A 25780-nucleotide genomic window follows, 5' to 3' on the forward strand; every position below is an offset into this window, starting at 1 on the left:
AGAGATCTGATTGGCCCTCAGTTCTGTCGCTCAGCCCGTTGTTAGGGGGTTTGGACCAATGGGGTTCAGCAAAGGCCGAATAAGGGAAATGGGAGTGATGGAGCGCGAGCAGGTGAATATAAAGTTGGGAGAAGCGCTCTCGTCTCGGCGGGAGAGATTTAGGAGTTGCTGAATTAATTGTTCGGCGTTTGTTGTGGTCTACAGTAACCAGAATAAAGAACCTTAAAAGAGGTTAAGTCTCCGTGCCTCAGTGTGGGAAAGGGACACTACATTATTGTATGGCTCTTTGGAAATTACATTTAAAAATATGTGGCGTTTATGGCTCTCTCGGCCAAAAAGGTTCCCGACCCCTGCATTAGATGTTCTGAACAAAATGTTGCAGAACTTCCTGGATCCAGAAATGCATATGTTTTAACAGTGTGGTTTCCTTTAACACTTCTTATCTTCACAGGGAGAATGGATAATACGCAACGGTCCTGACCGGCCCCTGTATGTCCACATGTTTTGGGTAAAGTGGGTTGGTTAGAGGTCCATTGTGGCTCTGGTGATGATTGTTGTTTAATGTGAAGCACAGTTGGGTGGGTTTGCCCACACATTTTACATGTCAGACATTTGATACACTCACGGCTCATGTGTCCCACACAAAGACATCCAAAACAAACCCCTTTGCTTCTGAAGAGTTGAATCTTTTCTTTATGTTTCTTTCTGTTGAACTGTTTACATTCCTCCAAAGTATGACAGCGTTCACAGCAAAGACATTTAGGGTTCCTTTCCTTTTCGGGTTCTGATACTGTTTCACCAGCTCTCTCATGCGTCTCCATAGGTGTTACAGTGGTGGCCATCACACTTCCTTTTATTCTGCCTTTGGGCTGTGACTTCAAGCCAGAAAAAGGTTTTATTCTAGTAACACCAGTTGGTTCTCTTATCTCACCAAACAATGGATCGGAGAGTATGTTGACACGTCGTTCGATAAACACAACCAAATCCACGAAAGAAGCTGGCTGATTGGTTGTTTCCATTATGTTGTGAGCTATGGTTCTCCATTGCTCCCTCATTTTGAATGGCAGTTTTGACATGATAGCTCTCATGTTTATTGGCATGTCCAGCTCCTGCATATACTGAAGCTCCTGCATCACATTACAGCATCCCCTTAAAAACAAAGCATAGGCTTGAAGTGCTTTCACATCCTCAGATTTTATTACTTGCCTGTTAAGAGCCTTCTCCATGTAGGCACTTGAAATTTTATACTGGTTTCCAAAATGTTTTTGAAGAAGATCCTTTGCTATCTTGTAACCACGCTCTGGAGCCATGTGCTGACAGTTGCAAACCAATTTACATGGCTGACCTCTGGTGAACTGCTCCAAATAGTAGAGACAATCCGCCTTTGCAGCCTTTTCCTCCACTCCTTGCTCAAAAGCCTTTATGAATGTCTTGTATTGAAGAGGATCTCCATAAAATGTCGGAATGTCTCGTGACGGAAGAGTCATCAGATGTTGCTGCTGCACCAGATCTTCTGTTATTGCATTTTGTCTGTGCATAATGGTGAGTATTTCTCCAGGCTGATTAAGATTGATTTGTTGATGATTTGAAGATTGAGCTGTTTCTTGATGTTGAAAATGATGAGATGTCCCAAATCCAATTTCCTGATGTGGTTCATTATAGCTGTATGGATGCTGTGATGCAGGTGCAGTCTGTCGATTCCTTTAATTTAGGTCGCACATCCTTTGATAATCCTTTGGTGGATATAGATGACCATTTTGTTGAATCCAGTTGTCACATATGTTTCTATAGCTCAAATTTATACTCCTGTGCCAAAGGATTAAATGTCTTGATGGATTCTTTTTGCTTCTCCTTCTCCACATAATAATTCATGCCATCAGTGGGACCTTGAAAATAACTTTCATGATCTGAAGTTTGTAAAACAGTCAATTTAGCAGTTGATGCAGCTTCAGCTTCCATATCAAGCAGTTCCTTTTTTTTTCTTATCTGCAATTCTTGCTCCTCCAAAGCATGCTTGGCTGTTAAAGCTGCTGCACGAGCAACAAGTGCAGCCTTCTCTGCAGCAGCCTTTCTGACAGCAGAGCATGTGGTGCTTGACCTGCCACTCTTTTGGCTCCTGTGGCTTGAATGTTTACTAATATTAGAAATACTATCTTCAGGATTAATTTCATCCACAGAAAATCCTCCTTTGACATTTTCATATTGTGAAACCCATAATTTTGCATTAGCAAAACACTCATTAACAGACAACAATTTTGCTTTAAACCATATATCATGTTTTTCTTTTTTCATCACAAGGCAGTAGAACCAACAAAACATTGAGCACATTTTTCACATCATCTCTCATTTCAATCAGCTGCTCAAGAGCACGTTTAACCTGTGTTTTATCATGATTCAATATTAACCCCTCTATAGATCTCCTAATAACAGCCGCTTTGTTTAATTTGGCATTTCTACTTGATTGTAATCTATCCAGCTCATTAGCGAGAGCCTTTGCTGAAAGTTTTACATCGCGTTTTTGAGTTTGTGTTTCATCACAGTCAGCGCTGTCTAGTTTGTCAATTTGCGCATTGACGTTCACACCCGACATCGTGTCAATCGACTCCATAATTGCAGCTGGTCGTTTCAACAGCCCCCAACACAAAAGCGAATAAACGGAACACTAATAGTTTCCTAATTTTAGTAACCAATTTATTGGATTTATGCTCTACTGTGTGCACACATTGAAAATAATCTAGCCACAGGGGTTGCAAGCCAGTAACTTCTGTGCCGGTCCCAAGCCCGGATAAATAGAGAGGGTTGCGTCAGGAAGGGCATCCGGCGTAAAAATTGCCAAAATAACCATGCGAATCATCCACAACACTTTAGACATACCGGATCGGTCGAGGCCCGGGTTAACAACGACCGCCACCGATGCTGTTAACCTACAGGGTGTCGGTGGAAATTTGACTACTGTTGGTCGAAGAAAGAGGGGAGGCAGAAGGGTCCGTTGCCAGAGAGAGAAGGGAAAAGGCAGGAACATAGGTTTGAGAATAGGGACTCTTAACGTTGGCACAATGACAGGGAAAGGCAGAGAGCTGGCAGACATGATGGAGAGAAGGAAGGTAGATGTACTGTGTGTGCAGGAGACAAGGTGGAAGGGCAGCAAGGCACGTAGTATTGGAGGAGGATACAAACTTTTCTATCATGGTGTTGATAGGAAGAGAAACGGGGTAGGAGTGATTCTGAAGGGGGAGTTTGTAAACAGTGTTCTAGAGGTGAAAAGAGTCTCAGACAGGATGATGAGCCTAAAGTTAGAAATTGAAGGGGTGATGGTGAATGTAGTCAGTGGGTATGCGCCACAGGTTGGCTGTGAGTTAGAAGTGAAGGAGAGATTCTGGAGTGAGTTGGATGAGGTCATAGAGAGTTTTCCCAGAGGAGAGAGAGTTGTTATTGGAGCAGACTTTAATGGGCATGTTGGTGAGGGCAACAGAGGTGATGAGGAGGTGATGGGCAGGTTTGGTGTGAAGGAAAGGAATCTGGAGGGACAGATGGTGGTGGACTTTGCGAAGAGGATGGAAATGGCTGTAGTCAACACTTACTTCCAGAAGAGAGAGGAACATAGAGTGACATACAGAAGTGGAGGTAGGAGTACTCAGGTGGACTACATCCTATGTAGACGAGGTCATTTGAGAGAGGTTAATGACTGCAAAGTGGTGGTAGGAGAGAGTGTAGCCAGACAGCACCGCATGGTGGTGTGTAAGATGACTCTGGAGGTCAGGAAGAAGAAGATAGGGAAAACAGAAAAGAAGACCAAGTGGTGGAAGCTACAGAATGAAGAAACTTGTGAGGAATTTAGGCAGAAGTTGAGGCAGGTCCTGGGTGGTCAGGATGAACTTCCAGATGACTGGGAAACTACAGCAGAGATTATCAGGGAAACAGGTAGGAAGGTGCTAGGTGTGTCATCTGGAAAGAGGAAAGACGGTAAAGAGACTTGGTGGTGGAATGAGGAAGTACAGGAATGCGTCCAGAGGAAGAAGTTGGCTAAAAGGAAGTGGGATGTAGAAAGGACTGAGGAAGGTAGACAGGAGTACAAGGAAGCGCAGCGTAGAGTGAAGAGAGAGGTGGCAAAGGCCAAACAGAAAGCTTACGATGAGCTTTATGACAGGTTAGACACAAAGGAAGGAGAGAAGGACTTGTACAGGCTAGCCAGACAGAGAGACAGAGATGGGAAGGACGTGCAACAGATAAGGGCGATTAAGGACAGAGATGGAAAGGTGCTAACAACCCAAGAGAGTGTACAGAAAAGATGGAAGGAGTATTTTGAGGAGCTGATGAACGAGGAAAATGACAGGGAAAGAAGGGAGGAAGATGTGGTTGTTGTGGAGCAGGAAGTAGCAGAGATTGGAAAGGATGAGGTTAGGAAGGCTCTGAAAAGGATGAAGAGCGGAAAGGCCGTTGGTCCTGATGACGTACCTGTGGAGGTATGGAAGTGCTTAGGAGAGACAGCAGTGGAATTTCTAACAAGGTTGTTCAATAGGATTTTAGAGAGTGAGAAGATGCCTGAGGAATGGAGGAGAAGCGTTCTGGTCCCGATCTTTAAGAACAAGGGTGACATGCAGAACTGCAGCAACTATAGAGGAATAAAGTTGATGAGCCACACAATGAAGCTGTGGGAAAGAGTAGTGGAAGCCAGGCTTAGGAAGAAGGTGGAGATTTGTGAGCAGCAGTATGGTTTCATGCCCCGTAAGAGCACCACTGATGCCATTTTTGCTTTGAGAATGTTGATGGAAAAGTACAGAGAAGGTCAGAAGGAGCTGCATTGTGTGTTCGTAGATTTAGAGAAGGCGTATGACAGGGTGCCGAGGGAGGAGCTGTGGTACTGTATGAGGTCGTCTGGAGTGGCAGAGAAGTATGTCAGAGTAGTTCAGGACATGTATGAGAGAAGTATGACGGTGGTGAGATGTGCTGTAGGTCAGACAGAGGAGTTCAAGGTGGAGGTGGGACTACACCAAGGATCAGCTTTGAGTCCTTTTTTGTTTGCTATGCTGATGGACAGGCTGACAGACGAGGTAAGACAGGAATCTCCCTGGACAATGATGTTTGCGGATGACATTGTAATTTGCAGTGAGAGTAGAGAGCAGGTGGAGGAACAGCTAGAGAGGTGGAGGTTTGCTCTGGAAAGAAGAGGTATGAAGGTCAGTCGTAGTAAGACAGAATACATGTGTCTGAACGAGAGGGATCAAGGTAGAAGCGTTAGGTTACAGGGGACTGAGGTGAAGAAGGTGCAGGAGTTTAAGTACTTGGGATCAACAGTTCAGTGTGATGGGGATTGTGGAAAAGAGGTGAAGAGGCGAGTGCAGGCAGGTTGGAGCGGTTGGAGGAAAGTGTCAGGAGTGTTGTGTGACAGAAGAGTGCCAGCAAGACTCAAAGGAAAGGTGTACAAGACAGTGGTGAGACCAGCTCTGCTCTATGGGTTAGAGACGGTAGCAGTGAGACAGAGACAAGAGGCTGAGATGGAGGTAGCGGAGATGAAGATGTTGAGGTTCTCCTTAGGAGTGACCAGGTTAGACAGGATAAGGAACGAGTACATCAGAGGGACGGCTCACGTTGCCTGTGTTAGCGACAAAGTCAGAGAAGCCAGACTGAGATGGTTTGGACATGTTCAGAGGAGGGACAGTGGATATATTGGTAGAAGGATGTTGGAGATGGAGCTCCCTGGCCGGAGGGCAAGAGGACGGCCAAAGAGGAGATATATGGATGTCTTAACAGAGGACATGAAGTTGGCTAACGTTAGGGTAGAAGATGTTCATGATAGAGTGAGGTGGAAAAGGATGATTCGCTGTGGCGACCCCTGATGGGAAAAGCCGAAAGAGAAAGTGTGCACACATTGAAAATGTCATTGAGTGTAGCGCTACAGTCCCTGGTACCTTCATGTGTTGGGTGCCGTTCTGTCGTCTGTGGAATAATGTTCCATAAATCCAGTGATCCAGCAGTCAATAATCCAATTATCGTCCAGGAATCCAGCGTTCTGATCCTCCGCCCAGTTATCTTCGGCATCGCAGTTCCCAACAAACTTCCACCTCCGGGCCGACGCTCTCCCACCTCAATCAGCAGCCGACCTCCTTTGCGTCATTTTACTTCGCTCAGTGCCAAACGAGTAGAAGTAATCCACAGATACAGCCAGGGTTTTGACTATTGTTGAAGGAGCTAAGCCTACAACTCAGCTCCTGAGATTGTTTTGACCCAGGGTGAGGTTGACGCGCATCTGTTTGCTCCAGTCATTAAATGTCCACTCTCATTTTGTATGGCGACACATTGACATTTATTTTCTGTCATTTTGCATATGTAACCCTGCTTAAGTTACTTAGTTATTCTCTTTCATTTAGTGTAATTTTCAGTTTCACCACTGGTGGCAGTCAACATTTTAAATGTTGGTTTTTTGGGATTTGCCAGGAGTGATCATCCTGTCATTGTTTTTATCTTTGACGTCTTTTCAACTTTTCTCAAGGCATAGCGTCAGAGGAAAAAAAGACTTCAGCGAGGTAAAGAGGAAAAAAAACAGACTGAAATTAATTGTGGTTGTTAAAACTGTATTTGTTCTAAGTTTTGGAAAAAACTCACTTCCAACAGTTAGAGTGTACCCAGGAAGAGAAATCTTGTTGAAGAGCGACGTTGGACTTTGTTAATTTTGTGGAAAAATACGTTACCTCGGTGAGTGGTAATATCGCATTTGATGTCGGATAACCTGCTATATTCACTGGTGATGTGTATTGATTGATTTGAAAAAACAGTGATTTGCAAACCAAATATTATAGAAAAAACCAGTTGAGGTAACTATGGAAATGTGTGATCAGTATTGTAATGTTTTAAGTTTAATGCACGGAGTCTCCTCGGTTGGCCACGTGTTGCAGGCTAGCTGCACAGTAAGCTAGTTTGATTTTTTTTGCATACATGTTGAGTTATATAATTTTGGTGTGTATATTGAGTTAAATCCTTGAAAAAAAGAAAATGACTGTGAAGTAATGTTAAAAGGACAATATATATGGACAATATTTAATGATTTTCTGCACATTTGTGTAGACTGGTTTTTTTTCTTGGTGCACATCTGGATCCCAGACCTTCCTTCGTTCAACTCATCTACTCCATCATCATTCCGTCATCTTACCTCCTTGGTTCATCTCATTTCATCTCATCTACTGGTTGGACATTAAGTGGGTTACGTTTATTTTTTTTTGAGTGCACTCAAAGGGTTATTTATTTTTATTCTAAAGAAAAGAGAAAGTTGGACTCAGATTTAAGTTTTCTTTTTGAGATCTCAATTTTATTTGAACCTCCTTTTCATGTCAGTGGCCACTTGTTTTTTTGTTGTGAAGTGTTAAATATAAGTAATTCACTCAGTTCTTCAGACTGTTATTTTGTGTTATTTTATTGCCTAAACCTAAGTATTCTTTTCTGGTTCAACTATAAATCATACATTTCTATGGGGTGGAATATTCCTGGCTAAATACTGGAATACATGACAGTCAACAGCCTCCTCACTGAACCTAGACTTAGAGTAACTCCATTTGAAGGGATTTAGAGCTGTTACACACAGCAGCACCGTCTAGGGGTTACACATACATACTTGCGTGTGACATTGACCAGCCTGTGTTCTTACACTCGTGCAGTACTGCGGTCAAAACCCTTTGCCCTTCCGGACCAAAACACCTGACAAACACTGTAACGTCTTCTCATACATACAGAATCTCCCTACTGGCAGTAAGGTGAACTACAATCACATTAATGGCTCCTACAGTGGAAGTATACCTGCAACAGAAGTTGTTGTGCTTTTATTCTGAAAATTCCACTGGGCTAAAACATCAGTAATCACGTCTCCATTCAGGGTTCATGAGATCGTTCAAAGGTTTTCTTGCAGCTTCTTTCCTGCTCCGTCTGAGAGCCTTCTGTGTGTTTCTGTGTCTGTGGGACCCACTTTGAATGCTCATTGTCCCGCAATATTTCCAAGAGGGGAAAATAAAAACAAAATTAAATTGGGGGACACTTATTATTATTATTTTATTGTCGCTATGAAAATAAGAAAAATATTGGTTCGGTAAAGTTAAGAAAAGATAGTCACAGATTTGCACTTCCGGCCTAAATAATTCTTCTGATAAATGTTCAAATGTGTCAGTAAGTATCTCAATCATTTTGTATTAACACAGAGAGTGAACGACAAATGAATTTCAAAAGAAAAAATATCGTTGCAGCGTTAGAAAGAAGGGGGGGGGGGGGGGGGGGGGTTGTCCTCTGGACAACCTGGCAAGTAATATGTGGTTGTCCTCCCCCACTTTTGATTGTCCTTCGATACCAATATTCAACAGCAAGGAAACCTACTCAGATGTCAGTACTTCATTTTTTCTATACATCTAATATCAAATGCCTCTTATGATGGACATTTAAAAAACTCTTTAAATATTAAAAACAAATATTTTACTAAATATTGAAGCATCTGGTTAAAGTATTGCCATGTAAATCAAATACTGTTACGGTCAAATGAAAATACTTTATCTTACCCTATAATATATAAGAAAATTTATTACATTAACCAAGACTGTAACCTAATGAGTATTTTTAAAATTTAGAACACTTGTATGGACTGGGACTAGTACAGCATTCCAAATATAAAGTAATATTTATATGTGATGAAAAGTTATGATATGATATAACATCTATTTCAAATAAACACATGTGTAAATGATACCATGTTTACATTGTGCGCTGCTGTTTACATTTCCTAAATTTGCAACAGCCTCTGTTTCTGAATTCCTGTTTGTACTTTTCTACTTTCTTATCACTGTTGAGTTATTTCTGATTAATTCTAATGATATTATGATCAATATGAGCAGTGAAATAATATTTTACCTCTTCTACTCAGTTCGTTCGGAAGTCACGTGACATCGTTCGTGCACAATCGGATTTATCTTAACCCTTGTGCTATCTTAAATGACCCCACCCTTACATTGATGTGTTCTCCCTACCATGACAAGAGTGATAACAACACTGGCGCTACAGCTCTGGTGTTAAGGGTTAAACCTTTGTCACAACCATTGATTGTAAAAAAAAAACTGGACAGCTCAACCCCTCCCTTCTTGTTTCCCAAATAGGAAGTACCATTGCTTCCTGATTAGGGCGCCGCCATATTGAAACCAGTTGACAGTGATTGGTCCGACTCACTCTGACTCATCGTATCTGTGGCAATTACTGCTGCCGATGCCATAGATACAATCACTCAGAGAGACTCAGACAAATCACTGTCAACGACGCCCGTATCAGGAAGCAATGGTGAGGGATTTTGCCTCATTTAACAAGAGCGGGAGGTAAGAGCCCATTTTGTGTGGGTGATGTCACACCTTGATTTATCCATTGTTTTTACAGTCAATGGTCTCAACAGCCCTTAAGGGTGGATGCAGGCCAACCAACAACCAAAAAAAAAATGCCTCAGCACTCATATGGGTCAAACCACTGTATGGGTGCATATGACTAAGGCTTTAGGTGCAAAAAATCAGTCCATAGTCCAAACCACTAGAAGTAGAGAACACAGATAAGTTGGAAAATGTCTTGTTGTTTAACTTGGTGTATTAAAGAGATGATTGTATATAATTAAAGTACAAAATGTCTTTCTTTAATGCAGACTTTGGACAGATTTTTGTATTAAAGTCATGTTTTACTCTCTTTACCAGCTGTCCAGGTTGGGGATGTGGTTGTGATGCTTGGATCCTCCGCCGTCTTACCCTGCCACATAATCACAAATGATCGTCTATCCCAGATCACATGGCAGAAAACGATCAAAGGAAAAGCTCCAGATGATGTTTTCTTGACAATTCAGCCCAAGAATGGACTCAAGTTTAGTAATGGACAGGATTTAAGATTTCAATTTATTGGAAATTTCAATGATAAAAATGAAACCCTGAAGTTTTCTAATATGACACTGAAGGATGAAGGAAGCTACACATGCATCTTCAGCTTGTTCCCCGGTGGAACACCAAGTAGAAATTCACAACTTGTAATACTTGGTAAGATCTGACTGTTTACATTGTTCTGCATTTTGTTACTGTTGTTACTGCAACATGTTGATTTTACTGGTATTCCTATAGTGCCCCCAATCACAAATCTGATGGATTATACACCCTTAGAGGGAAATGAGGAGGTTCCACTTGCAACTTGCACAGCTGCTGCTTCTAAGCCTAAAGCAGAGGTGAGATGGATCAAAGGTTCTTTGGAAGAAAAAATTCGAGAAGAACTTAAGGAAACTCGGCATGCCAATGGTACGACCACCACATGGAGTACTCTGCTTGGAAAACCTGGGAGAGAGATGAATGGTCAGTTGGTGAAGTGTGTCATCTCAAGTGAGGCAACGAAAGACGAAATCTTAGAAACCAACATCCAGGTCCACTGTAAGTATCTTCAAACTTCCTCTAAAGCAGATTTATTCTGATAGTGAAAGTGAAAAGTGCAGAAAGAATAACGAATGCAGGCCTAGAGGGGAATACAGGACACAGGTGGAAAGACTGTTGGACAACATGTCCTCCTTTCATACCTATGGAGCCTTCTAGAATATCTGTTGTGAGAAGACCAGAGGGTGACCTTTGGGAGTGTCGTTGAGGAAGAAGGCTTTAAAGGAAGTAGAAAAGTACAGCCAAATGTCCAAAGAAGTGTTCCCGAAATGAACTTATTGTTGTTATGATTATTGATGATTATTATTATGATATGTTAACGAAGGAATGCACAATGTGCAGAGAGACACATAACCAGGCCTTTATATGGAACTGCAGACAGAGAATGGGGCTCTTCTGCTCTTTTTCCTCTCTTGCGGTCTTCCCTGTTTAGGTGTTGTCCTGTGATCTTCTGCTTCTGCTATATATATTTAACCTTTTGTTGTTCTTTAACTTCTTGTGTAACATTCTTTACAGTTTTTTTATCCCCAGAGTAAATTATTGAATTTGAGTTGACTGGACATCAACTTATTCTGTTATTTAAAGACCCACAATCTGAAAATCATGTTATTAAATAAAATGTAATAAATAAAAAAAAGTAAATAAAATATTGACTGACATTAAACTGGTCAGTGGCCTACAAAACGTCCTGAACAGCGCTGGTGTAAAGGACTTTATATCAAACATGACCACATGAAAGAGCCTTGATTCTTGCTTTCCAATATTTTACACAATGAAAAAAGCTTTTTTGTGGTAAAAATTTTGTATTTTAGGCAGAACAACTTTATTTTGGCACAAAGTTGCACATGTTTCATATTACAAATATAAATGCTTTTAAACTAGTGTTATCCTTGAAAAACTTACCTTTCTTTTATGTCATAAACCTTTTTGTATTTATTGCAGACCCGCCTGGGAATGTCAACATTTTTGAACGATCCGAATTCTCACATGAGTGTGAAACTGAGGCAAATCCAAAAGTTACCGTTATCTGGACAAGGTATTGAAAAAGTAAATGCAGTGTTGTTTGCATTTGAGTATGTCTTTTGAAATGTATTTGTTTTTTTCAAATGTATTTATTTATTGTCTGAGTCCACTTGTGGGTTCAACCTAACCTGTGGAAGTTTTTGCAACTAAAATTCAAAGGAATACGCAAATCTCAATTGACAATTCAATATCCAAGAATTCATGCTCAATCAGCATTCACTCAATCAACCACAGTCTACTTAACCCTTGTGCTATCCTAGGCACTTTAACATTGGGAGTTGGGTCATCTAGACCCACTAGACAGTGCGCTGAACCTTTTTTCTTCAATAATTTGTGATCTTCACTGGTGTCCATGGATAACATGAAATCTTTCCACCTTTATCCACCTTTGTCATGGTAGGGAGAACACGTCAATGGTCATCTTGACCCCATAGGATAGCACAAGGGTTACACACTGCACTGAGCCACACTCAGTGTGAAGTATTGTTTGTGCCATTCTGCCTTCCTTACCGAGCGTAATCTTTAGACCTGATCTTCTGTCTCTTGACTGTGTCTGACTCAGTTTGCCTGCCCCCTGCCCCGACTCTCGCCTGGATCCTGACTACCCTGTCTCTCCTTTGATACCTGTTATCAACCCCTGCCTGACGCTGATTTAGCTTTGTGGACTTTTAGCTGAGCTAATGAACCTGCTGCATTTGGAACCAGCCGGTTCTTGTGCTAGTATCCACATGCAGGGGTAGTTATGACTGACCTAAAATGTGCAATTATTGTGGAAGACACTGGACTCTGTTTATTTTTGCTTAAAGTTTAAAAACACATGTCAAAGTGAAGCATGAAACCACCCAGACAAACTAAACTGCTCCTCTTGTGTGGCTAAGAAATATTTTGACCTGCAGTCAAAAGTTTTTTTTATTTTTTTTGTAATTGAATTTTGTTTTTGCCTTTTCAGGTCTGGCCAGCCTCTGCCTCCATCAGTTGAAGTTGTGGGTGCAACACTGCAGTTTTCAAGCCAGAGCAATGACTTGTCTGGCCTTTATCAGTGTGAAACCACAAATCCATACGGAAGCAAACAGGCATACCTCTTTGTGCAGTTCTCTTCAGGTGAGTTCTGCTGTGAGAATAAAACAAATACATAGATGTTCACCTGAACAAAAAACACAACAAATCTTGAGGCATGCTGGGAGAGCTTCTAAAGACTTTGGGTGTTCAGTCTTCAGTCTGAAGTTCTCTGTTGGAAGCAGAACAACTGGACCAAAACGGCCACTGTAGTCGGTCATTACTGGATGTAAACAACAGTAGAAATGTGACAATGAGACACAGCAACTCATTGAAATGTGGTCGGATGAATGCAGGCTCATCAAAACAACTGTTAACGTGATACACATTACTTCTCACACTGTTTTCCCAACAATCTATATGTTATAAACACTTCATCAAATCAGTGTGCCTTCATAGCCGTCTCCTTAGTTACCGTCCTGCAGCAACCGTCGCCGTACCAAAGCAACAAGTAAAAAGTGTTGTAGCTGACGATACAGACTTCCAAAATTGGTCAGCAAAATATAAAGTTTAAATAAGTGAACTATCCTGACAAAAATGGCAAAGCGCAGGACTTCCATTATTCCTTCTCTTGTTGCTTTTCCTCGCCCTCGTAATTCCTGACCAATGACTTTTGTTTACAAAACCATGACATTACAAAATCAGGACAGTCTTCTTGGCGGCAGTCTGAATATAGACCAAACACAAGTCTCAGGACCAAATTAAGTGGACTGGGTCCAGACCAAAGGATTTTTCCAGTCTGAACTCACCCTTAATTTGTGTTTTGTGTACAGGGGAGAGATAGGAAAAAGACTTTTTCAGTGTAACTTCCTTTCTAACATGTGAAATTAATGTATGTCACAATTTTTACTCTCATTTACATTGTGTGTAATATATATATATAGGATTTTCTGTAGATTTTTTTAAATGCCCCCACGGAAGCACAATACACTCAGAGAGAATGAAGACTATTCTGTTTGTAGCATTGCAAAAGCATACTTTTTAAAGAAAGTTTCTTTCATAAAGATGTATTTTTTTGTTGTTGTTTAAAATTAAAAATGTATGTGTCATAATTGTTTTTTTTTTCAAATATATATATTTTTTAGAGATAATGTAATTAGAAGTGGAGCCATTAAACTTTGACTTATTTCTTACAGGAAACTGCAACCTTTTCTGCGTCTTGGTTGGTCTCCTGATTATCCTGATTCTCCCGATTCTCCTTTTTCTCCTGCCTGGAACTGGAAAATGTCAAAGGTATCAATTCCACCAGATATGTTATGAGTTAAAATTCACAAAGTGAAAGAGGAAACTTTTTCCTCATAGTATTTTACAAAGGTTTCAGTCAGATCCTCGGGGAGATGACAAGAAATCTGGATAAGAAGCTCCTCATTGGTGGCAGAAAAAAAGGTAATAATAATATCAATAATACCAATAACATTTTGCAAATATAGCTTTTGTGTGTGTGTGTGTGTATGTATATGTATATGTATATATATATATATATATATATATATATATATATATATATATATATATATATATATATATATATATATATATATATATATATATATATATATATATATATATATATAAAAAAAACTTGCCCCTTTCACCCTTTCGTGGGTGGTTTCTCACTCAAGCTCGGGTCCTCTACCAGAGGCCTGGGAGCTTGAGGGTTCTGCGCAGTATCTTAGCTGTTCCTAGCACTGCGCTTTTCTGGATTGAGATGTCTGAGATCTTTCCAGGTATCTGTAGCCACTCCTCCAGCTTGGGGGTTACTGCCCCGAGTGCTCCAATTACCACAGGCACCACTGTCACCTTCATTTTCCAGGCTTTCTCCAGTTCTTCTCTGAGTCCCTGGTATTTCTCCAGTTTCTCATGTTCCTTCTTCCTGATGTTCCCATCGCTTGGCACTGCCACATCCACCACAACGGCTTTCCTCTGTTCTTTATCCACCACTACAATGTCTGGTTGGTTCGCCATTACCATCCTATCAGTCTGGATCTGGAAGTCCCACAGGATTTTTGCCCTTTCATTCTCTACCACCTTCGGGGGTGTTTCCCATTTTGACCTTGGGGTTTCCAGTCCATATTCTGCACACATGTTCCTGTATATTATTCCAGCCACTTGATTGTGGCGCTCCATGTATGCTTTACCTGCCAGCATCTTACACCCTGCAGTTATGTGCTGGATTGTTTCAGGTGCCTCTTTGCACAGCCTACACCTTGGGTCTTGTCTGGTGTGGTAGATCTGAGCTTCTATTGCTCTGGTGCTCAGGGCTTGTTCCTGGGCTGCCAGGATGAGTGCCTCAGTGCTGTCCTGTAGGCCAGCCCTTTCTAGCCATTGGTAGGACTTCTTGATATCAGCCACTTCAGTTATGGTCCGGTGGTACATCCCATGCAGGGGTTTGTCCTCCCATGAGGATCTGTCCTCCAGCACTGTATCCTCTGCTCTCCATTGCCTGAGACATTCACTGAGCACACTGTCAGTTGGGGCCTTGAGCTTGATGTACTCATGAATCTTGGATGTTTCATCCTGGATAGTGGCTTCTACGCTCATTAGTCCTCGGCCTCCTTCCTTGCGGCTAGCATACAGTCTCAGGGTGCTGGATTTGGGATGGAACCCTCCATGCATGGTGAGGAGCTTTCGTGTCTTAACATCCGTGGTCTGTACCTCTTCCTTTGGCCATCTTATTATTCCTGCAGGGTATCTGATAACTGGCAGTGCGTAGCTGTTTATTGCCCGGGTCTTATTTTTGCCATTGAGCTGGCTTCTCAGGACTTGCCTTATCCGTTGGAGGTATTTAGCTGTTGCAGCTTTCCTTGTTGCCTGCTCCAGGTTGCCATTTGCCTGTGGAATTCCGAGGTACTTGTAACTGTCCTCGATGTCTGCTATTGTTCCTTCTGGGAGTGAGACCCCTTCTGTGTGGACTACCTTGCCTCTCTTTGTCACCATCCGGCTGCATTTCTCGAGCCCGAATGACATCCCAATGTCAGTACTGTAGATCCTGGTGGTGTGGATCAGGGAGTCAATGTCACGTTGGCTCTTAGCATATAGCTTGATGTCATCCATGTAGAGGAGGTGACTGATGTTGGCCCCATTTCTGAGTCGGTATCCATAGCCAGTCTTGTTGATTATTTGGCTGAGGGGGTTCAGACCTATGCAGAACAGCAGTGGGGACAGAGCATCACCTTGGTATATCCCACATTTGATGGACACTTGTGCAAGTGGCTCCCCATTGGCTTCAAGGGTGGTTTTCCACAGCTTCATTGAGTTTCCTATGAAGGCTCTTAGAGTCCTGTTTATGTTGTACAGCTCCAAGCATTCAGTGATCCACGTGTGTGGGATTGAGTCATAGGCTTTCTTGTAATCAATCCAGGCTGTGCACAGGTTGGTGTGTCGTGACTTGCAGTCTTGAGCGACTTGAGTCTCTACCAATGCCTTTCTGTGAGTTACTCATGAATTGATCCATGTGCCTATTTATCTTGGTTGCAATGATGCCTGACATGAGCTTCCATGTTGTGGAGAGACAGGTTATTGGCCGGTAGTTGGATGGGACTGCACCCTTTGAGGGATCCTTCTGGATCAGGATCGTTTGCCCTTTTGTTAGCCATTCGGGATGAGTCCCATCTCTTAGCAGCTGGTTCATTTGTGCTGCCAGGCGCTCGTGGAGTGCTGTGAGCTTCTTTAGCCAGTAGGCATGTATCATGTCAGGGCCCGGTGCTGTCCAGTTCTTCATACCTGAGACTCTTTCTTGGATGTCTGCCACTGTGATGGTTACTGGATTCTGTTAAGGGAGGTTGCTATGTTCTTCTCTCAGAGAGACCAGCCACTGCATTCTCTGCATGTAACCACGCTGGTTGGGATTACTTGAGTAGTAGCATTCTAACGCACCTAGTCCATTTCCGTCTTGTTCCAGTAGCCCACTTTCCATCAGAGTGCTCTGGTCCCCCAGCACCTGACGCAGACCTTGTTTGTTTCATGACCCGGGCGACGTCTGAGCCGGCATGACATCTGGTTCATTGTCTCTCATGTTTGTGAGGTAGGCTGTAGCGTAAAGGGTCTTGCCCAAGGACCCTCACTGGGTGATGTAAATTGCTCGCTATTGTTATGGTAATTGCCCCATTTCCATTGTTATGGTAATTGTCCCCATTTACCATTGCCATTATATTGTTCATTCCACCCCTGGGAATCGAACCGAGGTTTCCTGCATGACAGTCCTGCACCTTACCAACTGAGCTACCCAGCCGCTAGCTATATATATATATATATAAATATATATATATATATATATATATATATATAAATAAATATATATATATATATATATAAATATATATATATATAAAGATGGGCTCAAAGTTAAGACGCTTTTATTCTACTCCTTTTTTTAACACATTTTCATGACTTGTTAAGGCTAAAATAGAGTTTGTGTTTTCTTTGAGTTTAGCAAACAAAGTTATTTCCCTCTTTTTATGTAAATATAGCAAAAGTATTATTTCTTTGAAATAAATTATTTCATGAAGTTTAATGACAGTCTCTGCTGGTCTGTCTTACAATTAATCTGATGTTTTTCTGCTTTAGATTTCTGCTGAAACCGTAAAAGAAGGATCTTCTGAACGATGATGTCCATCAGGTGCATATGTGGATTTTGATTTTAAACTGTAGAGACCTCGAGGGGCCATTTTTGTCTGTCCTCATGGAAGCACAAAACACTCAGAGATGATGAAGACTTTTCAGACGCAGCTTTTACTCTGTAGGACGTTGACTGTAGCTGATAAAGCAAAGAGAAGTGGTGTCAAGGAGAGAGGAGGATTGAATGGTGTTTGCAGTGAAAATGGAGTCTAAGGTTTTAACTCAGACCCTAGATTTCACACCTACATAAAATGCATTGACCTTTCTAATATTGAACTAGAAAATTCTGGTTACTTTCTTTCCTCTGTTTAGTAATGTGCTTAAATTCAGAAGGTCGTCTCGCCTGATCTGAGTCTGAACACACGTCATCCTCCAAAAAACAAAAAAAAGCAGTGCCAGAAAATGTGAAGATGGATGGATGGATGGATGGATGGATGGATAGATGGATAGATAGATGGATAGATAGATGGATAGATAGATGGATGGATAGATAGATAGATGGATGGATGGATAGATGGATAGATAGATAGATAGATAGACTTTAATAATCCCGAAGTAAATTTAGAGCAAAGTCTAATGCTGCCATTGATTTTAAATGGGCTTCCTTTGTGTTTTCATCGCCATCATAACTACAAGATTAGCCTAAAAGTTCACTATTCAGAGAGTAAACTCACTCAGATCTTCCTAAAATGTTTTCTATGAGTTTTACTTTATTAGCTGACAGCAATAATTTATTTTTCAAATGACACATCCTTGCTTTTTCAACTCTGTGCATTTGTAGCACAGCAGTGAGCCGGCATCTTGCCCTTTTCCAATATGGTGTCCCACTTTGCATAATGTAACTTTCAGCGGTGCGACTCAACAGTGACCTATGTAACTCATTGTGTGAACTAATGAGCCTCGTGGTTGTTGTTACATAGACCTGATGGATCCGAGTGACGTGTGCAATGCTCTGAAATGCTCTGGCAATTAGTGGCGAATTTGGTTTTTCTGTGTGATAACTGAGATGCAAAAACCCTTTTAAAAGTACTGCTTAGCAATGCTGGACATAAATAGCACTTTATTTCCTCAACCATACATATAGAACATTACTGGTTAAGGCATATTAAGGCATAAGACTTTTTCCTGTGCTGAAAAATATGTTCTGAAAATCAGACAACATTGAGTGTTGAAAAAAAAATCCTAAATTACTGAAACAAAAGTGCCATAAATTTGCATAAAAGCAGCTTTGAAATACAGTTGCAGAGCTTAAAGTATTTACCCATTTTATTAAATGTGCATTGATATTCAGATCACGTTTTCTTTTCTAAGACATAATCTTTAAATTAAATTGTGGGTATTTTATGGGTTTTAGACATAAATATGTATTTAAAGTCTTGTTTTTAAATCTTGATTATGTTTTTATGTAAAGCAGTCAGAGTAACACAAGTTGGAAAAGTGCTATACAAATATTGATTCGATTTTTTTTTTTTTAAAGAGTAATGTTGTCTGTGGTATTGTGTTGGGATGAATCGGTATAAGTATCGTATCGTGATAGATATCATATCGCCAGGCTCCTGCAAATACACACCCCTAGTTGAAACATCTATAGACTTCATTTTATAGTTGATAAACATAAACCATGAATAAATTGTAAAACTGGTGCCTGATACATATATATTTTTCTATATTGAAGAACAGTTTATGGTATATTTTTATTGTTGCTGAACTAAAACTAACTTTAAAAAAATGTTCTTTTAGTAAAACAAAAAGCTATTTTTGTCATGGCTAGCAAGCGTGGTTGACTCAGGTGCTGGAACCCGGAAGGAGACTCTGCAGGCAGTGAGGTGAGTAATAATGAGGTTTTAATAAGATGGTCAGGATAGAGTTGAGCTCCAGAATCTTTCCAGATAGTCCAAGGAGAGGTTGGAGGGTCTTGCTGGCAGCAACCGCATGATCCGAGACGGAGCTGGAGAACGTCAGAGCGAGACGGCGAGAGATGAACCATAATAAGGTAAGTTCCACAGGAAGGCGAGGTCCTGGAATGAATGTAGAGACAAAGCAGTTTAGTCGAGAGCATGAAACAGGCGAGGACAATAATCAAGGTGAGGCCAGGAGATGCACCATAGGAGTACAACGAACTAGCGTCGATTACAGGTCCGTGGTCTCCTTAAGAGGCTGCTGGCTGATGAGGATGAGGAGGCGCAGCTGGAGGCATCAGGTGGAGCTGATGAGGAGGGGGGGTTTGCCGGAGGCACCGTGACAGTACCCCCCCCCCCCCCCCCCAACAACCGCCCCAAGGCGGGCCAGGTCGACGATCCGGATGGGCCGAGAAGAAGTCGTTGATGAGAGAGGAGTCCAATATGAGGGAGCGAGATATCCACGACCGGGCCGTCTCAATACACCAGATATTGGAATCCGCGACCCCGGGGCCGCACGTCCAGAATCCGGCTAACAGTAAAGGCGGGGGCACCATCGATGAGCCGGGGTGGGGGTGGGGAAGCGGACGGCGGGCAAAGGGAGCTTTGGCGGACGGGCTTACTTTGGGACACATGAAACGATGGATGGATTTTGAGGGCAGCAGGTAACTTGAGGCGGACACAGTTGGGGTTGATGATACGGTCGATGGGAAAAGGTCCAATATAGCGGGGAGCCAATTTACGGGACGTAGCTTGGAGAGGGATGTTCTTAGACAAGAGCCACACCTGCTGCCCTGGGTGGTAAGAGGGACTCGCCACCCTGTGGCGATTAGCGATCTGGCAGTTGCTCTCCTTAGTACGCAGGAGAGCAGCCCGAGCCTGGTGCCACACATCCTGGCAGCGCTGGAGATGGAGCTGTACGGAGGGCACTGCCAGATCGAGCTCCTGGGTGGGAAACAAGGGTGGTGAGTAACCCAATGAAGCCTCAAAAGGTGTCATACCCGTAGCTGCTGAAGGATGATTGTCGTGCGCGAATTCCACCCATACGAGGTAATCCGACCAATCCCCCTGGTTCTGGGCCACCAGACAGCGTAGGGAAGCCTCAAGTTCCTGATTGGCCCTTTCGGCCTGACCGTTAGATTGGGGATGATACCCCGACGAGAGGCTGACGGAGGCTCCGAGGGCGGAGCAAAACGCCTTCCAGACCTGGGATGTGAAATGGACCTCGGTCAGACACAATGTCGGATGGCATGCCATGGTGACGAAAGACATGGTTAATCAGGATTTGGGCTGTTTCGGTGGCTGTGGGCAGTTGAGAGAGGGGGATGAAATGAGCAGCTTTAGAAAAACGATCAATGATAGTAAATATGACCGTAAAACCCTGAGAAGGAGGCAGTCCAATGACAAAATCCACGGCCATGTGGGACCAGGGTCGGCTAGGTGTGGACAGAGGATGAAGATGACCAGCAGGAGGTGAGTTGGATGACTTGGCCCTTGCACAGGTGGTGCAGGCAGCGACGTATTCGCGTACGTCATCCTCCATGGAAGGCCAGTAGAAACGGCGCTTTAGAAGCATGAGGGTGGGGCGAACCCCACCGTGGCAGGCATTTCTAGACGAGTGGCCCCAGGTGATGACGTCCGACCTGAGTCTATCGGGAACAAACAGGGTACCAGGCGGACAGTTGGTCGAATCAGGTTTCTCACCTTGGGCCTGTTGCACTCTTGCTTCAATGTCCCACGTGAGGTTGCCCACAAATAGAGAGTCCGGAATAATGGATGGTGTAGCAGATCCGTCAGTGGTGCTGTATTTCCGGGACAGGGCATGACAGGGTTTGCCGTTTTTGCTGCCTGGACGATAGGTGATGGTAAAACTAAACCTGTCGAAAAACAGACACCAACGGGCCTGTCTGGAGTTGAGTCTCTTGGCTGAACGGAGGTAGGCCAGGTTTTTATGGTCAGTCCACACAATAAACGGTTGTTCTGCCCCCTCCAACCAATGTCTCCATTCCTCCAGTGCAAGCTTGATGGCCAGTAGTTCTCTGTTGCTGACGTCGTAACTGAGTTTTCTTTAAAAGAAGGCACAGGGTTTGAGTTTGCCAGATGGTGATTCACGCTGGGATAATACAGCTCCTACCCCAGAGTCCGAGGCGTCTACTTCAACAATAAATTGTTTGTGAGGATCAGGTTGTATGAGGATGGGAGCTGAAGTAAACAGTTCTTTAAGGTTATGGAAAGCAGAGTCGGGGGCGTTGTTCCAGAAATAGGGAACCTTGACAGAGGTAAGTTGAGTGAGTGGGGCTGCGATACTACTGTAATTTCTTATCAATCTCCTATAGAAGTTGGTGAAACCCAGAAACTGTTGTAGTTTTTTGCAAGATTGGGGAATTTCCCATTCAGAGACGGCTTGTAGTTTTGAAGGGTCTGGTTTGATCTGGCCAGCCTCGAGAATGTAACCCAAAAAAGCTACAGAATCAGCATGGAATTCGCATTTCTTGGCTTTAACAAAAAGCTTGTTCTCCAATAAACGCTGGAGAACAAGCCGGACGTGATAACGATGTTCAGCGAGGTTAGTGGAATAAATGATATCATCAAGGTAAATAAAAACGAAACTATTAAGAAAGTCCCGCAGGACGTCTTTAACAAGACGCTGAAATATAGCAGGAGCATTGGTGAGGCCGAAGGGCATGACTAGGTACTCATAATGTCCGAGAGGGGTATTAAAGGCGGTCTTCCACTCGTCCCCTTCTCGAACCCTAACGAGATGGTATGCGTTGCGTAGATCTAATTTCGAGAAAATGTTGGCTCCCTGGACAGAGTCAAAGACGGAGTTAATAAGGGGAAGGGAGTATTTATCCTTTACCGTTATCTGGTTTAGCTCTCTGTAGTCCAGGGGTGTCAAACATACGGCCCGCGGGCCGTATCCGGCCCGCCGGGTGCTTTAGTCCGGCCCACACATGAAGAGTAAAAATCACAAGAATGTTTAAAAAAGAAAGCAAGTTTTTAGTCCATTCCTGTGGCAAGTTGTGATTTTTTTTTTAAATAACCGAAATGCGCAATTCCGCCACAAGGGGAGCAAAGGAACAACATTACTCTACATGTGCCAAAAACGAAACGTAACAGCTCTGCGTCTGGGTAGGCAGTAGTTTGGTTCCCTGTGAGCTTCACCACTGAAGGATGATAAGTAGTGACACCCTAATGACCAAAATGTTGTCAAAAAGAAAAAAAAGGTTGAAGTGAAGTCCTGAGCTTTTCAGGAAAATGAAAAGCGTTTTATTTGTTCACGGAGCTGAATGCAAACCTGCATGCTTGGTATGTCATCAACAGGTTCTCCAAGAATATAACATTCAGCACCACTATGAGACTCTCCACAAAGAAAAGTTTCACCATTTGCAGTTAAGAAAAAAAAAAGTTTAAGTAACTATTAGCTGGACCGATAAATAACCATCGGGATTTACTGCAGCCGTGACGTCAATGATGGAGCAGTGACACCTAGCTACCTGATTGCAAACAAGTTGGAGCAAACATCCGAATCATTTTCTGATGGTGAACTTATTGAAAAATGCTGAAGGCTGCAGAAGTCTTGTTCCCAAAAAGCAGTCGACAGTAAACATGAGTCTGACAAGAATTACGATCAGATCCAACATCTCTGAGGAAACATGGGCAGCCATATGAAGGAATCCAGTCATTTATTGTATTTTCAGTCACTATTGATGAAACCACCAACATCACAGATATGTACAGCTGTGGATATTTATTAAAGGTGTTGAAGAGACCGTCACAGTGGAGTTTCTGGAGTTGATGGACACAACAACAACTGATGACATAGTCAGCTCTCTAGTTACTGTGCTGGACGATGTTGAAGTGAACTGGTCACATGAAGTAATTTTGGTCACTGATGGCGCCCCATTAAAGGTCAGGAAGAAGGCAGGTGTTGCCACAAAATTCAGGCAGAAACCAGGAAAAGATTCTTATAATAATGAATGATAATAATAATGGACATTTCATTGTGTTTTGCACACTTGAATGACAGTAAATGTGTTTCTGCAAGGAGGTTAACTCCAAACTTTTATGTTCACAAATGTTTGCAAGTTTAATTTTGTGTAATTTTGTCATCGCTTGGACATTTAAATTTTAGGAAGATGTTTCTTTTTTTTGTAGCCCCTCTTGAATTTATTATCAAGATTGCTTCAGGGTCCGATTTAAAATATTCAGGCTGTATAAAATTGAATAAACCAATATTTTTTAAAGTGAAATTAATTTCATTTAAGATCCATTGGCTTCTGTGAATGAATGTGTAATAAGAAATGATAAGGCTACCACGTTGGTTGAGGCATGTTTTCCAATTGGGTAAAAAAACAAGAATAGCTGTTGTTTTGCCTTTACGCTACTGGTCCGGCCCAGTTGAGATCAGACGGGTTGAATGTGGCCCCCGAACCAAAATGAGTTTGACACCCCTGCTGTAGTCGATACAGGGTCTGAGGGTCTTATCTTTTTTCTCAACGAAGAAAAATCCAGCTCCAACAGTTGACAAGGATGGGCGGATGTGACAGAGAGAGAGAGCTTCCTGAATGTAACTCTCCATGGAGAGTTTCTCAGGTCCGGACAGATTAAATAACCTCCCTTTGGGAAGAGAGGCTCCACTGAGGAGTTCAATGGCGCAGTCGTAAGGCCTATGAGGTGGTAGAGCACAGGCCTTAGACTTACTGAACACGGTTTTGAGATTATGATAACAAGACGGAACTTTAGACAAATCAACATCCTCCTGTTCTGGGAATTTGGTAGTGACCGAGGAGGGAAGAGCAGAATGTAAACAATTAGCCATGCAAAAGGTACTCCAGTTAACAACCCGGGATTTAGACCAGTCTATTTGGGGGTTATGTTGGCGTAACCAGGAAAACCCTAAGATAACCGGGGTTTGAGGAGAGTTGGTGATAAAGAACTGATGGTACTCGCTGTGATTACTGGACGAAATAAGCTGGATAGTTTCCGTACGTTGAGTGATCTTCGAAAGTAATTTACCCCCCAAACCGGCAGCCTTAACAGGGGTTACTAGGGCTTCAACCGGTAATTTAAGTTGACGAACGAGATTAGAATCTATGAGGCTGTGTTCAGCTCCAGAGTCAATTAAGGCATTACATTCATGGACATGGTTCAGACATGAAAACTTGACAGGCATGAACAGGAAAGACTCGGTGGTCTTTTCCGACAGGTCCCCTCACGACCTGTCGCTTAGCGAGGGGTTCGGGAGTTTAAACGGATGGGACAATGAGAAACAGTGTGACTGGCATCTCTGCAATAAAAACATAAACCCTCGTTGCGGCGTTTATGCCTTTCTTCAGGGGAGAGTTTCGAATGTCCTATCTGGATGGTTTCGTCAGCGAAGCTGCTAGAGGCGTCAGCGCAAGCGGTCGTAGGATTGTGAACCAGAAAGGGACGGTGAGGAACATCAGAGGGAGGTCGGCGTATAGTTAAGCTACGTTCTGCCTGGCGCTCACGGAGCCGTATGTCAGAGCGGAGCGCGGCGGTCACAAGTTCTTCAAAATTAACTGTTTCGGGTTGGGTACATAAGTGATCTTTGATTTTTTTCGTTCAGGGATTGATAGAAAATACCCTTTAGAGCAATGTCCAGCCAGCCCGCCTCAACCGCCAAAATCCGGAAGTCTATGATGTGGTTTCTCACCAGACGGTTACGCTGCTTGAGGCTGAGTAACCGCCGGGTCGCTTCTTCCTGTTTGCGTGGCTGGTCGAAAACTAGTTGAAATTCACCTATGAAGCGGTCAAAGGGGAGATGTGATATCGGATTGGTGGCCAAAAAGGCCTGGGCCCACTGAAGAGCTTTACTGCGGAGTGAATTGACTACTAAGGAAATTTTGCGCTGATCAGAATGATAATACAGGGAAGCTTGTTGACAGAGTAGTCGGCACTGTAATAGGAAACCACCGCATGCTTCTACGTCCTCAGGGCCAGCGGCATTTGTGAGAAGATATCGTCGCACCTGGAGCAGGTTCTGGCTGGAGCTCCTAAGGAACCAGGAGCGTCTTAGTATGGTGGCTAACCGGTGAAGGTCTTCTGCTCCTGACTACAAGGTGGGAGACAAGGTGTGGCTGTCCATGTCGGATATCCTTTTGAAAGGTGGTTCCAGGAAACTGCAGCCTAGATACATCGGTCCGTTTCCCATCACTCGTATCATCAACCCTGTGGCCGTGAGACTGGACCTGCCGCGCTCCATGAAGGTGCATCCTGTGTTCCACGTTAGCAAGCTAAAGCCTGTTCGGGATTAAAAGCCTGTAAAAGTTATTTAGTTTGTTTGTCATTCCTGCACCTGGGTTCCTCCCTTGGTTCCATGTAACAGTATGTGTTTTTACGTGTTCTTTTGTTTTATTATTCGTGTTATTTTTACTATGTTTTTACTATATTTTTTTAGCCAAGCACTTTGAGATGCTCTGTAGTATAAAAAGCACTATGTAAATAAAGTTGGATTTGAATTTAAAAGATTTGCTTCACTGTTTTGTGCCTCTATTTGAGTAGAATCAGCCTCCTAGTAAAGATCTAACAGCCTAATAATCAACTAGATGCTAACTCTTAAGTTAAGCAACCCTCTGTCCTTTAAGCTGAGCTTCAATGTCAAGAAAAGAAGTCACATTTTTGGAGATTTGAAAACAATCCTACTGTGCATTAAAACCTGCAGTCTATTGTAAAATAATAACTGTGTTGTACAGTTATAATGCCTTGAAACAATGTTGTGGGGAACCAGAATGCAACAGTAGGAAC

General features: G+C 42.7%; 1 protein-coding gene across 4 annotated transcripts; it reads left to right on the plus strand.

Annotated features, from left to right (window-relative positions):
• The first annotated feature begins 6322 nt into the window (after nt 1-6322).
• Nucleotides 6323-25498, plus strand: LOC105356840 (nectin-1-like). 4 transcript variants are annotated; one of them, XR_013652850.1, is made up of 10 exons: nt 6323-6693; nt 7063-7193; nt 9702-10034; nt 10116-10415; nt 11358-11451; nt 12388-12539; nt 13631-13727; nt 13797-13880; nt 17061-17112; nt 24971-25498. XR_013652850.1 is itself a non-coding variant. In XM_078939791.1 (9 exons), the coding sequence occupies exons 3-8, from the start codon at nt 9728-9730 to the stop codon at nt 13849-13851; spliced, it is 1005 nt and encodes a 334-aa protein (XP_078795917.1). In that variant the 5' UTR covers nt 6323-6693; nt 7063-7193; nt 9702-9727; the 3' UTR covers nt 13852-13880; nt 24971-25498. The 4 variants fall into 4 exon arrangements, 3 of the variants coding, with proteins under 3 accessions (XP_078795917.1, XP_023806971.2, XP_078795918.1); XM_078939791.1 differs by lacking the exon at nt 17061-17112; XM_023951203.2 differs by lacking the exons at nt 13797-13880; nt 17061-17112.
• The last annotated feature ends 282 nt before the right edge of the window (nt 25499-25780 follow it).

Source organism: Oryzias latipes, chromosome 21, assembly GCF_053564925.1.
Source record: "Oryzias latipes strain Hd-rR chromosome 21, Olatipes_Hd-rR_3.1".
NCBI classification, from domain to species: domain Eukaryota; kingdom Metazoa; phylum Chordata; class Actinopteri; order Beloniformes; family Adrianichthyidae; genus Oryzias; species Oryzias latipes.

Bases quoted from the DNA above. Each gene is read 5' to 3' on its own strand.
- LOC105356840 (XM_023951203.2), top strand. From the start codon at position 9,728: ATGCTTGGATCCTCCGCCGTCTTACCCTGCCACATAATCACAAATGAT. The intron at 10,416-11,357 runs GTAAGTATCTTC...TATTTATTGCAG, and splicing joins AACCAACATCCAGGTCCACT to ACCCGCCTGGGAATGTCAAC. The intron at 12,540-13,630 runs GTGAGTTCTGCT...TATTTCTTACAG, and splicing joins CTTTGTGCAGTTCTCTTCAG to GAAACTGCAACCTTTTCTGC.